General features: G+C 41.5%; 1 protein-coding gene across 1 annotated transcript in view; it reads left to right on the forward strand.

Moving 5' to 3' along the window:
- The window catches only part of tfap2e (transcription factor AP-2 epsilon), a 16,597-nt gene extending 7,171 nt beyond the window's left edge, over positions 1-9,426 (forward strand). The window contains exons 4-7 of the mRNA XM_080485695.1: positions 3,946-4,177; positions 6,582-6,700; positions 7,829-7,967; positions 8,508-9,426. Of these exons, the coding sequence (XP_080341821.1) occupies positions 3,946-4,177; positions 6,582-6,700; positions 7,829-7,967; positions 8,508-8,769 (752 nt within the window). The 3' untranslated portion in view covers positions 8,770-9,426. The remainder of the gene's footprint in view (positions 1-3,945; positions 4,178-6,581; positions 6,701-7,828; positions 7,968-8,507) is intronic.
- Positions 9,427-14,357: the final 4,931 nt, after the last annotated feature.

Genomic DNA, 14,357 nt, shown 5'->3' on the forward strand with positions numbered 1-14,357 from the left:
AAGTCTCACGTTTATACAAGAACATTACGAAAACGACGCGTGTTCACAGGGAGAAACATGAAGAGTTCATGTTAGGCCACTAGTGGGCGCTGTGGTTGGTTTTAGTAAGGAAACCACACACACACACACACACACACACACACACACACACACACACACACACACACACACACACACACACACACACACACACACACACACACACACACACACACACACACACACACACACAGCAGAGAACAATGAGCTGTAAACAATAACACAGGGAGAACGTTCTAGTGAACAAACCACCAAGCTGGATTGTTATTACAGTGACTGTCAAAATAAAACTACCAAGGGGGACTGTTATTACAGTGACTGTCAAAATAAAACCACCAAGTTGGATTGTTATTACAGTGACTGTCAAAATAAAACTACCAAGTTGGATTGTTATTATGGTGACTGTCAAAATAAAACTACCAAGCTGGATTGTTATTACAGTGACTGTCAAAATAAAACTACCAAGGGGGACTGTTATTACAGTGACTGTCAAAATAAAACCACCAAGTTGGATTGTTATTACAGTGACTGTCAAAATAAAACTACCAAGTTGGATTGTTATTATGGTGACTGTCAAAATAAAACTACCAAGTTGGATTGGTATTACAGTGACTGTCAAAATAAAACTATAAGTCCCGGAGAATGTGGACTGGGAGTCACGACACCACGGAGGAAACTTGATTCTGATTGTCTCTACTGAGCATGTGCAGAAAAACTAGTTGCTATGGTAACAGTGAGTATGCACAGTAGCTGCACTTCGTCTACATGACGGAGCTGGAACGTTTTCCAAAAGCTCCACCTCGGGAGCCTTTTTCAAAATGTTGCGTTTCCACTTGAAATGGGCGTCGTGTTAAAGGAGCCTTGTGCTGCTTTTATTCCTCCGCCGAGCAACGTGACCACAACAGCTCACCGCTTTGATTCTGATGACGCATTCAAGTACCGCAGGAAAACTCACATGTGCTCAGCATCTTTGCGTTCAAGTAAAAAAAAAACAACAAAAATAAAAAACTACACATACCACAAAGAATGAACAACAGTGACTCACTACTGCCACCCGGTGCACAAAAGAGGCATTACTTATATTTTACACACTACCGTTACTATTACCTGGTTTTTCTTCCAAACTAACAATTTAGGAAACAAGGAGAATATTTTTGCTGATTATTGAGATCTGCTCTCTCGCAGCATCACCTGTTCCCAGTTGGTTCACCTTCACTGAGGCATTTATCTGAAAACAAGATGACAAACTACTTGAATATCAACTTAGTAAACAGAAAACTGATGCAAGTGACCGTGTCTGTTTATAAATGTACACTGAACCAGGTTAGCCAGTCATTTTTCACTAAAAATCTGTTTTATTGTAGGGCTGTAACAATGATGTACAGACAATCGTTATATATATATGTGTGTGTGTGTGTGTGTGTGTGTGTGTGTGTGTGTGTGTGTGTGTGTGTGTGTGTGTGTGTGTGTGTGTGTGTGTGTAATTTTGGTGATTTTTGTGAGACTTTGCAAAACATATAACTGTATAAATGACATGCAATCGAATATCATTATATCCAATTTAGGTTTTGAAGTCAAAAAAATATAAATTCAAAGGTTATGTGTATTTAAAAAAAAATAAAATCATATCTATTAATCTTAATTTATCCTCTTTGCATGGAATGCCTTTATCTATCAATTAGAATTAAAAAGAGTCTTTAATATTGTAAAAATAACCACAGAAGTAGGACAATGATGTTAAAATGTGATTACGGTTATATTTTTGTTTAAAATTGTTCCAGAATCACTGAAATTGAACAATAAAAACCAGATATAAGAAAATCTATAAAGAAATCACTATTTTTTAATAATATGAAAAGCAAAATCTTATCTATATTTTTATTTGAGAGAAAAGGAGAGAAAAAGGCAAAAAAAAACAACAAGAAACTTCAAACTTTGTCCAAATAAATACATTTTCAATTGTTGTATCTTCAGAAATAATCTGAAGTAATCTGTGGATTACTTGAAATGCAAAGTTATCAATCAGGTAATAATCCTGAAATTTTACAAACTTATCATTGAAAAATGTAAATAAGCAAAACTTTGTGTTTTTGATAATCAGGGGAGATAAACATAGATAAAGTCGTCAACATGAAGATCTGCTGGATTATTCAAACCCTGGGACTGTGAATTAAACGACACTATTAGAAGCTACAAGGCTGATTCCATGTGTTCAGCCGTCGCTGAAACAGACTATTGTTCCTTGGTTTTGTCTTAAATCTGCAAATAAAAGTGGAGTCGCACACGGGCTGACGTATAAACGCTCTAGAAACAGAGCAAAGGGTTTGAGCTGCAGTGACGCTGCCGTCCAGGTTCTGGTTCCGTCTCCAGACGGAGGTGAAGTTCGGCGCCCTGCAGAGACGCCAGTTCTCAGAGGCGCGACACGAAACTGTTAACTGAGCCCACCTGCAGCAGGAACTCCAGATTTAGAGCCGTGGACCTCGGGGAGAACATAACGCTGCATAGATTAGAGCCTCACACACTCCTCACATATGTTTAGCTTGATGATCTTTATTCATCATTTACCCTAACCCCCCCGGGATACTCAGATAATTAAAAGAAATAAAATATACTTTGTATTTAAGACTCTTAAAAGTTTCTGACGGCTCTTTCAAGGTTTTAGAGCTCAGTAGAGCTCTCCACAGCTCATTTTAAACCCACTATCTATGCTGCTCTATGCCGTTTTAAAGCTCTTTCAGATGTCGTCGAGGTCTTTTCATGGAATAAGTGATAATTAATGTTAGAAGGGTTCTGTAATAGCTTGTTTTAGTTACTTTAAAGCTTAGTAGAGCTTTTTACATCTCATTTTAAACTCATTGCAGATTTTCTGGGCTACTTTTAAAGTTTTTTTCTGAAAACATTTTTACAACGCTTCAAAGTTTTTTATAAAGTTTTCCTCATTGATATTTTTTAAAACATGTCACCAGAGCTCATTCGATCTCTTCAGGGGTTCCAACTCTTTCTGTGTCTAGACGCTCTAGAGCGCTCAGCTCATTTTACAACTTCTTATCATTTATTTAAGCTCTTTTAAAAGCTTTTTGCACGTCTTCCAAAATGTTTTACAACTCTTTAAAGCTGTCAGAAAGCTCTTTTAGAGCTTCTCAGAGCTTTTTTCCCCTCAAATATCTTAAAGCTCCTTAGAGCTCACTGCAGTTTGTCACTTCTCCTTTAAAAGCTCCTTAAAGCTCAGTAGAATGTATTTGAAGACGCCCTTCAAATGTTTTTATTGCTCCACAAAACTCTTTTCGGGGCTTGTGGAGCCTCCCAGAGCTCTTTCTTGAGCTCCATAGAGCTTTTTGGTTTGTTACAGTAGAGCTCTCTAACAACTCACGTTAAAGAATCCTTTGAGCTCCTTCCAGATATTTTAAATGTTTTTTGTGGTTCTGTATAGATCTCCAGAGGTCTTTTGGTCTTCTCAGTGTTTAGAGCTGTCTCTCCTTCCAGAGGGGGGTGGGGTCCGTGACAGTGCAGCGCTCACCTCTGTGGCTGTTGAGTGTGAATGTGTGTGAGGGGAGGGAGTGGTCTGTTCACCTTGTGCTCTGCCACCCTCACCGCCTGCTGCAGGTTCCCCCGGTTCTCCTCTGTACAGCTGGAGACCCTCACAGTGCAGCGATAGGTCAGGAGGCTCTCTGGTAGAGAGGAATCAGCAGTGGAGGAGGGAGGAAGTCCAGTCTCTGGTGGGCTTTCTTCACCTGATGGGAGATGTTTGTAGTCCAGGTGAGGTCAGCCGAGACGTGGACACGTAGGAATGTGAAGCCCCCCCATCCCGGCTGTGTGTGCAGAGTGCAGATTGTCCATCCTCCGTCGTTGTGGTGCCGATGTCCAGGTGGTTGTCAGAACGCCGTCCTCTCTGCCCCCCCTCCACAGTTCCCATCCCGTCCAAGCTGAACGGCTCCTCGCTGTCGGCCCTGTCCATCGGGAAGGAGGGACTCGGCATGGGGTCCGTGTCCAACCCGGCCGAGGTCTTCTGCTCCGTGCCGGGCCGCCTGTCGCTGCTCAGCTCCACCTCCAAGTACAAGGTGACGGTGGGGGAGGTGCAGCGGCGCCTGTCCCCTCCCGAGTGCCTCAACGCCTCCCTGCTGGGCGGAGTCCTGCGCAGGTACGTGGATTTCACTTTTTACTGCACGGTTCCACCGCTTCCCAGTACTGGTCACATTCACACACACATTCACACACCAACGGGAGGAAGGAGCTCAGACCCTCTGTTGGGCCAACGGGAGGCGGAGCCACCTGAGCCCCCCCATCAGGAGGAAACCACAGGACTGATGAAACAAGGAATCTGACAAGTTTGAGCTCCTCTTCATTTTGTTTGAGCATAAAGAGCCGATGGAGTTTGGATCCTCATTAAATCAGAAGCTTCTTCACTGAACTGATCCATGTACTCATTCCGAGATACTTTGAGTGTTTTTCTGAGTTTGTAATTCTAGCCACACTTAAGAGGCAGTTTACCAAGAGAAATTTGTCAGACAGTTCTCATACAAGTACAAGTACCCCAAAATAATACTCAATGACAGACATATTACATAAAGAAGATAGCTTTGTTCTCACGTAGTATTACTTTTACTTTTGGGTATTTTTGGCCTTATTGGAACTTCTTCGGTTTTGGACCAACAGGCCTTCAATTTCACACCCGGCTTTATAATAAACCTGCATTTTATTAGATTTAAAAAAAAAAAAAATCCTACTTGAAACCTTTGATCAAGACTTTGTAATGAACCTTCAGCAACATGAGGCTGGACGTTAAAGGGTTAAACTCCTCCATCACATACATTCAGCCCTGCGAGGACACGCTGCTCTCCACAGCACCTCGTTAAATAGGTCATGGGACTGAATCACAAGGGGAGCCGTGCGCTTTAATGAACGCCGGCCTCAGGCTCACAGAGTAACTCGGAGTAACTCGGAGTAACTCGGAGTAACTCCTGCAGGCTCACATACTTCCAGAGGACATCATTAAAACATCTAAAGAGTCATAAAAGCCACAGTTTCCTCTGCAAGGACATTCAGATGCTCACTTCATAATAATACACTGTCAGCTGTAAAAGTACTCCTTTACCTCTAGAGTACCCCTCTAGAGTACTCCTCTGCCTCGGGAACCAAACAGTAATTTAGATACTTGTTCCTTCGCTGTAGTTTTGAGTAGATCTTCCCAGTACTCTCTCCACCGCAGCTTTTCCACGTGTGACAGAATGTCCTGAATATTTGTACTCAAGTTACATTTCTAAAAATTGTAATCAGTTACAGGTAAAAGTGCTGAAGCGTTAGTGAGTTTTCCACCATATTTAATTACGTCGTCAATAAAGAGATTAATTGAATCTACGTGAAACATTGGGAGTTGATTTCAGTTTAAAAGCATCAATCAGGAGCTCAGACTGGGAAGATAAGGTAATTAAAAGATTATAATTTTAGATGAATTTAAATGTAATTTAAAAAAAGTCTGTGAATTAACTCAACTAAATTCAAACAGATTTAATTTGGAGTTTTTGCTTCATATTCTGTTGTGATATTTTAAATAATATCAAATTCAGCTGAAATGAATTAAATCATTTTTACAAAGTTGTCGATCAAAAAGTAGAAATCCTTTTTCTATTCGTCCCGATGAAGCAAATAAACACGACTAAACATTCAAGACTGATTTATTTTAAGCTTATTTGCACATTTTCTAAATGTCTTCATGGCGTAATGTCGATAATTAAAACATTTTCATTTCACCAGTGTTCCAGGTTAATTTGTCTGTATGAAGAGACTGCATTTTAATCTGGATTTCGTTTGACCTCTATTGAATATATTATTGGACAAAATGTAGATCATTAGGATTCTTCTTTACAGTGTGCTGGTGGAAAACCTCAAAAATATATCCTTTAAATCTTCTGGATGCAGTGATTAGACACCACTGAACCTTTACCACACTGATGATTTATTCTGATTAGTTTGGACTTTTTCATTTAGTTTTGTTGGTGAAATGTAGATTATTATCAACATTTCCTGAAATTTACATGGAATTTTGACAGCGTTGCTGTTAAAACGTTAAAACAAATCTTTTTAATTGATCTGTGTGAAGCAACTAGAGGGCAAGATTTTTTAATGATTTATTCTGAGTTCATATATTTTCTTCTTATCCATTATACTTGATATAATATATAAGATGTTGCTGCTGTAGCTTCAACTAAAACATTTAAATTGAGTGTGTGTAACATGAATCTGAATGTCTGTGGAGTGTTTACTTGAAGGATCAGTGGATTTTAAGTATATAAATGCAGTTATATTGAACTAGAGAAGGATTGTGAACCGGGGCAGGACAGGACCGCAGCAAGACGAGTATAAAAGGCAAAAAAGAAAAAAGAAAAAAACCAAACATAAAAACTGAACACTATGTGTGCTGACGGAGAACAGAGGGAGATTTCAGCTTCACACACACACACACACACACACACACTCTCACACACACACACACACGCACACACACACACACACCTCCTAAAAACTGCTCTCTGTTTCCCCCTCAGGGCGAAGTCAAAGAATGGTGGCCGCTGTCTGAGAGAGCGTCTGGAGAAGATTGGCCTCAACCTGCCCGCCGGGCGACGCAAGGCCGCCAACGTCACTCTCCTAACATCTCTAGTGGAGGGTAGGGGGAACACACACACACACACACACACACACACACACACACACACACACACACACACACACACACACACACACACACACACACACGCACACGCACACGCACACACACACACAGCCGCCACTGTTTATTCATGTGTGCTCATGCGAGAACATTTCTATGTGGATATGTGTCTCTCTCTGTCAGGGTATATGCAGGTCACAGTGTGTGTGTGTGTGTGTGTGTGTGTGTGTGTGTGTGTGTGTGTGTGTGTGTGTGTGCTGACTGAGTGGGGAAAGTGAGAGAAATGGCTGCTGCGTGTCTGAAGTGACCCTAAATGACCCCGGTGGGTCGAACCAATCAGCCCAGAATCCATTAAACTCTGGAGGGACAGAATTATGTGACGACCGTTTTTAACCCTTTAACAGAAAAACGTTGGAATCCTTATGAGAATAAGAATTCTTACACGGGAGTTCCACCAGGCTCTATGTTTGGCCCACGAGCCACAAAATGCATTTTGATGTTTTCACTTTGTTTGACCTTTTAAAGTTGTGGAAGTTTCTCTTTTAAGCTCTCATCTAATAAAATCTATTTTAAAGTGTGAAACTGAAATCACACTTATTTTAGAACTAAGGAATAACGAGTCATATGATGGATTCCTCACTGGAGAGGTTTGTTCAATACAAAGTTCCAACAATGACACTATTATGATTTACAAGACAAAAGAGTTTCTTTAGTCGCCTCACAAAGATCCTTTAATTAGGGTGAAACATTTCTCCGTATTTTGACAGTTTAAGTATATAGAATTAGTCTCCGGGGTAAAAAGAAGAGTTATGAGTTTGTAAACGTTCAATACACCTCAATGTACAGGACGACCATCTCATCGTGTATTCAGTGATTATCAGGAAGAACTGAGGAAGGAAAGATGGGAACTAACCTGGTTCAGTGGTAATAGACTCCCTCCTCCTCTTCCTCCTCCTCCTCCTCCTCCCCTTCCTCTTCCTCCTCCTCCCCTTCCTCTTCCTCCTCCTCCTCCTCCCCTTCCTCTTCCTCCTCCTCCTCCTCCTCCTCCTCCTCTTCCTCCTCCTCTTCCTCCTCCTCCTCCTCCTCCTCCCCTTCCTCCTCCTCCTCCTCCTCCTCCTCCTCCAGGTGAGGCCGTCCATCTGGCGCGGGACTTTGGTTATGTGTGTGAAACAGAGTTTCCAGCCCGAGCCACAGCAGAGTACCTGTGCAGGCAGAGTGATGCCGACCAGCTGCCGACACGACGCAGCATGCTGCTCGCCACCAAGTGAGTTCCTCCTCCTTGTCCTCAGATAATCCCACGCCATGTCAAATTAGAACCACCAAGTTGGATTGTTATTATGGTGACTGTCAAAATAAAAGTACCAAGTCTAGGAGGATATAGACTGAGAGTCATGACACCACAAGGAAACCTTGTTCTGATGATTGTTCATCTACTGAGCATGTGCAGAACTAGTTCCTCCAGCCGTGGTGAGCATGTGCAGAACTACTAGTTCCTCCAGTGGTGAGCATGTGCAGAACTAGTTCCTACAGTTGTGAGCATGTGCAGAACTAGTTCCTACAGCCGTGGTGAGCATGTGCAGTAGCAGGATTTCAGAAAGAGTTTCATCCATTCGAAAAGTTGCATTTCCCAAAATACTACGAGGGTTTTCCGTTTTCACTAGACGGCGTGTAAAGGAGGTGTAGAACAGAGCAGACCTGATACCGACCTGGAGTTTGACTACGCTGCTTCTGTCTCTGGGAGTTTGTGTGAGTGGGCGTGTCCAGCAGCTCCTCCAGGGAACTAACGCCTCCTCTCTCCTCTCAGGGAAATCTGTAAGGAGTTCGTGGACCTGATGTCCCAGGACCGCTCCCCGCTGGGCGGCAGCCGGCCCACCCCGTGCCTGGAGCCCGGCGTCCAGGGCAGCCTCACCCACTTCAGCCTCCTCACCCACGGCTTCGGCACGCCGGCCCTCTGCGCGGCGCTCTCCGCCTTCCAGAGCTACCTGATCGAGGCCATCAAGATGCTGGACAAAGGAGAAGGAGGCGGGAAGAGCCACCACGACAAGGAGATGAAGCACCGCAAATAGAGGGCGGGGCAAATAGAGGGCGGGGCAAACCACGGACGGACCGGAACGTGGGGGGGAGAAAAGACTGATGTACTCCCCATCCCCCCGTCCCCCCTCCTCGAGTCTTTACCTTCGCCCTCAGGATGACGAACACTGAGACTTTTACCTCCCAGAACCCCTTGCGGCCTCTCTGGGCGAGGAGGCGGGGCTTGTGATGATATCTGTACTGTAACGTGTGTCCACCTCACTCGTCAAGACGCATGGACCTCTCTTAGCTCTCCATAGCGGGTTTGTCACCATGGCGTCCACGCAGCATCTCTTCAGGATGACGCTTTTATTTATTGGCCCCCCCTCGTTTTACTTTAGTGTTTTCTTTGGGATGAACAAGTCAAGTCACGCCACACACACTTCACACACACGCCGTCCGGTCGGAGCTCGTCTGGGAAGCGTCATAAGCCATATCCGAGACGGCGCCCGGCTCTCCGCTCCGCTGGAACTTTTTATTCGTATTTGGCGGGAGACTTTAAACCCCGTCTGATTGGACGAGCTCGGTGGTGTCCGTGGGGAATTGAGTTCTCGTGGTTGAGGACGAAGTGAGAGGCAGCTACAAGGAGATTTCTTTTATTTTCAAGTACTTATGTGTTGGTAACTTAAGTAAATAAAAACAAATCATTTTGTACTTTCTGTGTATGTTTATTATTAATGTTATTACTGTTGTTGTTATTATGATTATTATTATTATTATTATTATTATTGTATTACGGCATAAATGTAATATATTATTAAAGAATTAAGGAGGATGGGTTGAGTTTCAAGAGTCTGTTTTTTAAGTTTGCATGTTCTCACTGTGGGTTTGTTTAGTTTTTTATTCTATTTTTCAAACAAAGACTTGAATTTGTGTTTATCTCAGTTACAACATACAAATCTTTGTTGTTTTTCAGGAAATATTTAGATTTTTTTTTTTTCTAAAAACCTGCATAATAAACTAAACTCGTCTTAAGTTAAGAAAAGCTGCTTTCTGCTCGAGAGTCGAGTTCCTTTGACATGTGAACGTCTAAAGAGTGACCACTCGTGTACTTTTTAAGAAGAACACTTGAATGTTTTCACAGTATTTCAACTTGAAACTGAGTACTATTTCAAGCAGGTTGTCAAACATAAGGCTAAAACTCGCTCACGAGAGACCTGCCAAACCACCAAATTCAAACATTTGAAAGTATTTCTTAAGAATATCGAAGACAGATCTGAGACGTGGCTCGAAGCCTCGCGCTCAGGGTCAGTTTGTAAAAACTCCCATCATGCAACAGCTCCAGGAGAAGTCGTCTGGACATTTCACTGCATTCTTCACCAGAAAGTTTCATTAAAATTGGTTTTATGTTGAGATTATTGACATTTTCAGTGGTAATTATTTGGCCTTATTTGGAAATATCGACATTTCCATCTTGTATACTCTGTACTACAATGAGGAAAAACTTAAACATTTAAATTTCAAGGTTATTACGGCAGTTTTAAATCACTCAAGATGAAATTAGGCTGCATGCTGCCCCTAACGTGTGTCTGACAGCCACCATTTAAGGAAAAAAAAAAAGTAACTTTTAGTTTTTTACATGATTACTGTCGTGTGCAGTGGAGAAAAGAGTTTTGAGAACTTGTACTCGAGTAACGTTACCATCCTTAATTTGACTCAATCACAAGTAAACTTATTGTGAGTAGACTCAAGTACAACTGCAAAGTACTTTACTCTGAATCCTGAAGCAAAGCGACATTGATAAATGTGTACATTTACACAGTTTTAAGTATCTAACAGTAACGGCAGTTGGAGCAGAGTGCAAAGTTTCTTTCTACCTCTGTGATTTTATATATCTCACTGGTAGAAAAAACACTCAGGTGGAAGTACAAAGTAATCTTCAGGTTAAAACAACATAAACACATTCCAGTCAAGTTAAGAGTTTTGGAGTCTCTCTGGGAGATGAAATGTTGGAGCTGCAGGGATTTTAGAGGAACTGTGGCGCAGAGCAGGAAACAGCTTTTCAATGGATATACTGTGGATATACTGTGGATATACTGTAGATATATTGTGGATATATTGTGGATATGGATATTTTCTGAGAGGATTTGAGGGAAAATGATGAAGTTCAGATGTGATGGAGAGTTTTACCCACAGATGAGTTAACCAAAGATCACCTCAGTTTTTTAATAAAGAAGCCAAGTGCAGCTTTTTTTTCTTACGGAGTCATAATTATTTCAGATTGAATTCTCAGAAAAAGCTCTTGTAAAAATAATGATGTTCTTGTCCTTTAGAGTCAAATTCAGACGGCAGAGAAAAGCAGTTTGAGGTTCATCAAGCGCCTGAATAATGGTGAAAGATTATAGTGTCATCAGCATAAAGACGAGTTTTATATCTAGCAATTATTTCAAGTTACTCCTCAAGCTAGAAACAAAAAATATTAAATGAGGCAGATTCCAAAAGGAGCCTTGAGGAATTCCCTCTCTACTCTTATATTACTGTATTACTTGCATAAAATATGTAGATACTTAAAAAGAAGAATGCGTAAAAGTACAAATACTCAAAGTAGTCTTTAATTACAGTAATGGACGTATCCGGCTCTCTGCGATCGAGTAATATTACGTTGCACGCTGTAGTCGAATATTAAGACCCTGTCGTCACGGCAACGATTTCAAGAGAAAACGCAAAACGTTTGTTGTGTCTCCGGTGTTTGTTCGAGAACAGCTCCCAACGTGGAACTTTTCCAAAATGCTCCGTCTCCGTGGAAACGGGGAAAATTAGACTTTCTAGGAAACTCCCAGGCTCCGCCCCGAGTCGAGGGCGGAGACGTTGCTAGTGCGCACCGTTGCCGTAGTAACCATTTCTTGATGTTCACAGCGTACTGTTCTCTGCATGCATGTGTGGTTTGGTTACAAAATCAAGCAACAGTGCCAACGTGTGGCCTGGCACACTAAGGACATCGTTTTCAGTGTTTCTGCCGTTTCCGTGGGAACGGACATCGTTGCCGTGTGAACGTAAAACATGAACACGATGCGTTTTCACTCGGGAACTGTTCTTCCTGTCGGCATGCTGACCTCCAGCAGAGACCCCCCGCGGAGACAGAAGCACAAGAACTGGAGTACCGCGACCTCCAGCTCCCAACAAGACATAACTCATCCCCCCGTCGCCCCCCCCAGACCGTCTCTCACTGTATTTAACCAGGGGGGCGAACACGAGCCACCACATCCTCCCTACCTGCCTTATCTCCCCTCGCTCTCCTCCCATCTCATTACCCTCCTGTGCCCCCCCCTCCATAACCTAACCCCCCCACCCCCCCACACACACACTCAGCGGGCTGTTCTCCATCTCTCTCGGAGCCTCCAGGCAAACATATGCTGCTCTTCCCGTCAGATTCCGGAGTGTTTGAGAGAGGAGGGATTGTTTAATGTTTATTAATCACCTGTCTGTGACACACACACACACACACACACACACACACACACACACACACACACACACACACACACACACACACACACACACACACACACACACACACACACACACACACACACACACACACACACACACACACACACACACACACACACACACACACACACACTGGCCTGGTTTTTCCTCCCTTGCAGCTGCACACCAGCGAGCTCCTTCACTGGAACAAAAATGATTCAACTCATTTCAGCTCCTCGTTACAGAAGAGTAAAGTTTTATCTATTTCATGTTGATATAATCCTGCAATCCTATCAAAAGGATCAATATTGTGAACTTTCTGACACATTAAAGCTTGATTAAGAGTGACATGCAAAGTGTTCGAAGGCGAATGTGGTTCTGGTTTTGTCAGCGTCTGCATTTGGTTAATTATTAATAATAAATAAGAGTAGCATTGGTATTTGTTCAAGCCTATGTAAGCAATTTATTTCAATGTTCATAAGAACTATAGGAGCTATTATTTATTTGCGTCAAATTAAATAGCATCACACTGACAAGGCAAATAAATAAATATTTTCTGAATTTCAGGAAAAAGGTGATGTTGGAAAAAAAAAAGGTTTTCTACTACAGTCCTTTATTTTCACTATTTACTCTTTACATCACATGTAATCAGAGTACCTGCAGCTCTTTGTTGCTGTTGCAGTTTACACAGCAAAGTCTGAAATGATAACGTTTCCGCAGAAACAACCGAAAAGCTGAAATTGATGTAGTTATGTTGGGCCACGAGTTGGCGCCGTTGGTTGTTTTAGTTTTTTATGGTCCACCTACTGAGCATGTGCAGAAGATCTACGGCTGAGGTGCACCAGACCAGGAGCAGCGATTCAGAAAAGGTAAGTTAACGTTACATTTCAACGTCTTTAAATTCATGTGTCGTGCATGAAATCAAGAGGTGTAAGAAGACACGAAGGAGGTCTCCTGAAGTATTTCCTGAAGCGAACCCGGGTCTTGTCATGAGTCTGCTGATGTACACACATTGAATCTCAATGAAAACATCTGCACATTGTAACCTCATTCATTAGTTCTGCAGCTGAAGCCAAATTATGTTGATTTACTTGCATCAGAGCTGCTCCAAGGAGCTTTTTATGGACGTTCTTAAAGGGACACGTCACCTTTAGTCAATCCAGAGATCAAATGTAGTAAATTTTCATTAGTTTTTTTGTGGAATAATTTGTTTTTTTAACATGCAAAATAAATGAGATTTGAGAATCTTTATGCCCGCTTGATGATCTTTCATATCAACGTGGTGAATTGGTGACGCGTAGTGTGGGACCTTCACAAGGAAAACAGAATCACACATTGAATTTCCAGCCCAACACCAACCTTCATCCAGTCATTGTGGCGGAAACGTTTCACCACGATAAGGTTCAGAAAGCTTCAGGCAGGAATCAAACCCAGGTTCTTCACTGGGATCCGACAGTGCAAACCACCACTACACCAACATGCAGGGAAAGGAGCTAAAGCCTCCCGTCTCAGACATTTTTTTAATTCTGGAATAATAAAGGTTTTACTCTGGAACATTTCATTTGATCTTTTATCCTTTATGGATTTTATCATATGTGATTCAATAAGTATACTCACCTCCCATTGATCAGCTTTAATACAGTGTTCAGGGTAGGAAATAAACAAATACATAAAGTTGTTCAGTATATATTCAATTTCTGATTTTATCATGAATAAAATACTGAAATAAAAGTAAATATTCAGCGATATATATACTTTGAAAAAAGTGTTTTAACCTTTTGATATAAATAAAATACTTAAAGTCAAAGACAATCTAGTAGGTCTTTCCTCTGATGTTCATGTTTGAAAATGTTTGTGTATATTTAATACGCTTCATTATATTTAATTCATATAAAAACAGACTTGGACAAAAAAACTAAAATACAAAAAATATAATAATGAACAAGAAAAATTATTAATAAAAGTATATACTTTAAAGTAGAAAAAACAAGTGGAAGTGTTGAAAAATAAAATATATAGTTTAAAATCCAATTGTCTTTTTCATTATTGCTTTAAGATGCATGTTATTTAACATAAAAACATCAAAATCTCAAATATTTGATGATCTGCATAATGTTTTCCTTTTTTGTATTATAAATAACTTTATTTTCTTTAA

This window comes from Lipophrys pholis (assembly GCF_963383615.2).
Source record: "Lipophrys pholis genome assembly, chromosome: 17".
Taxonomy (NCBI): Eukaryota; Metazoa; Chordata; class Actinopteri; order Blenniiformes; family Blenniidae; genus Lipophrys; species Lipophrys pholis.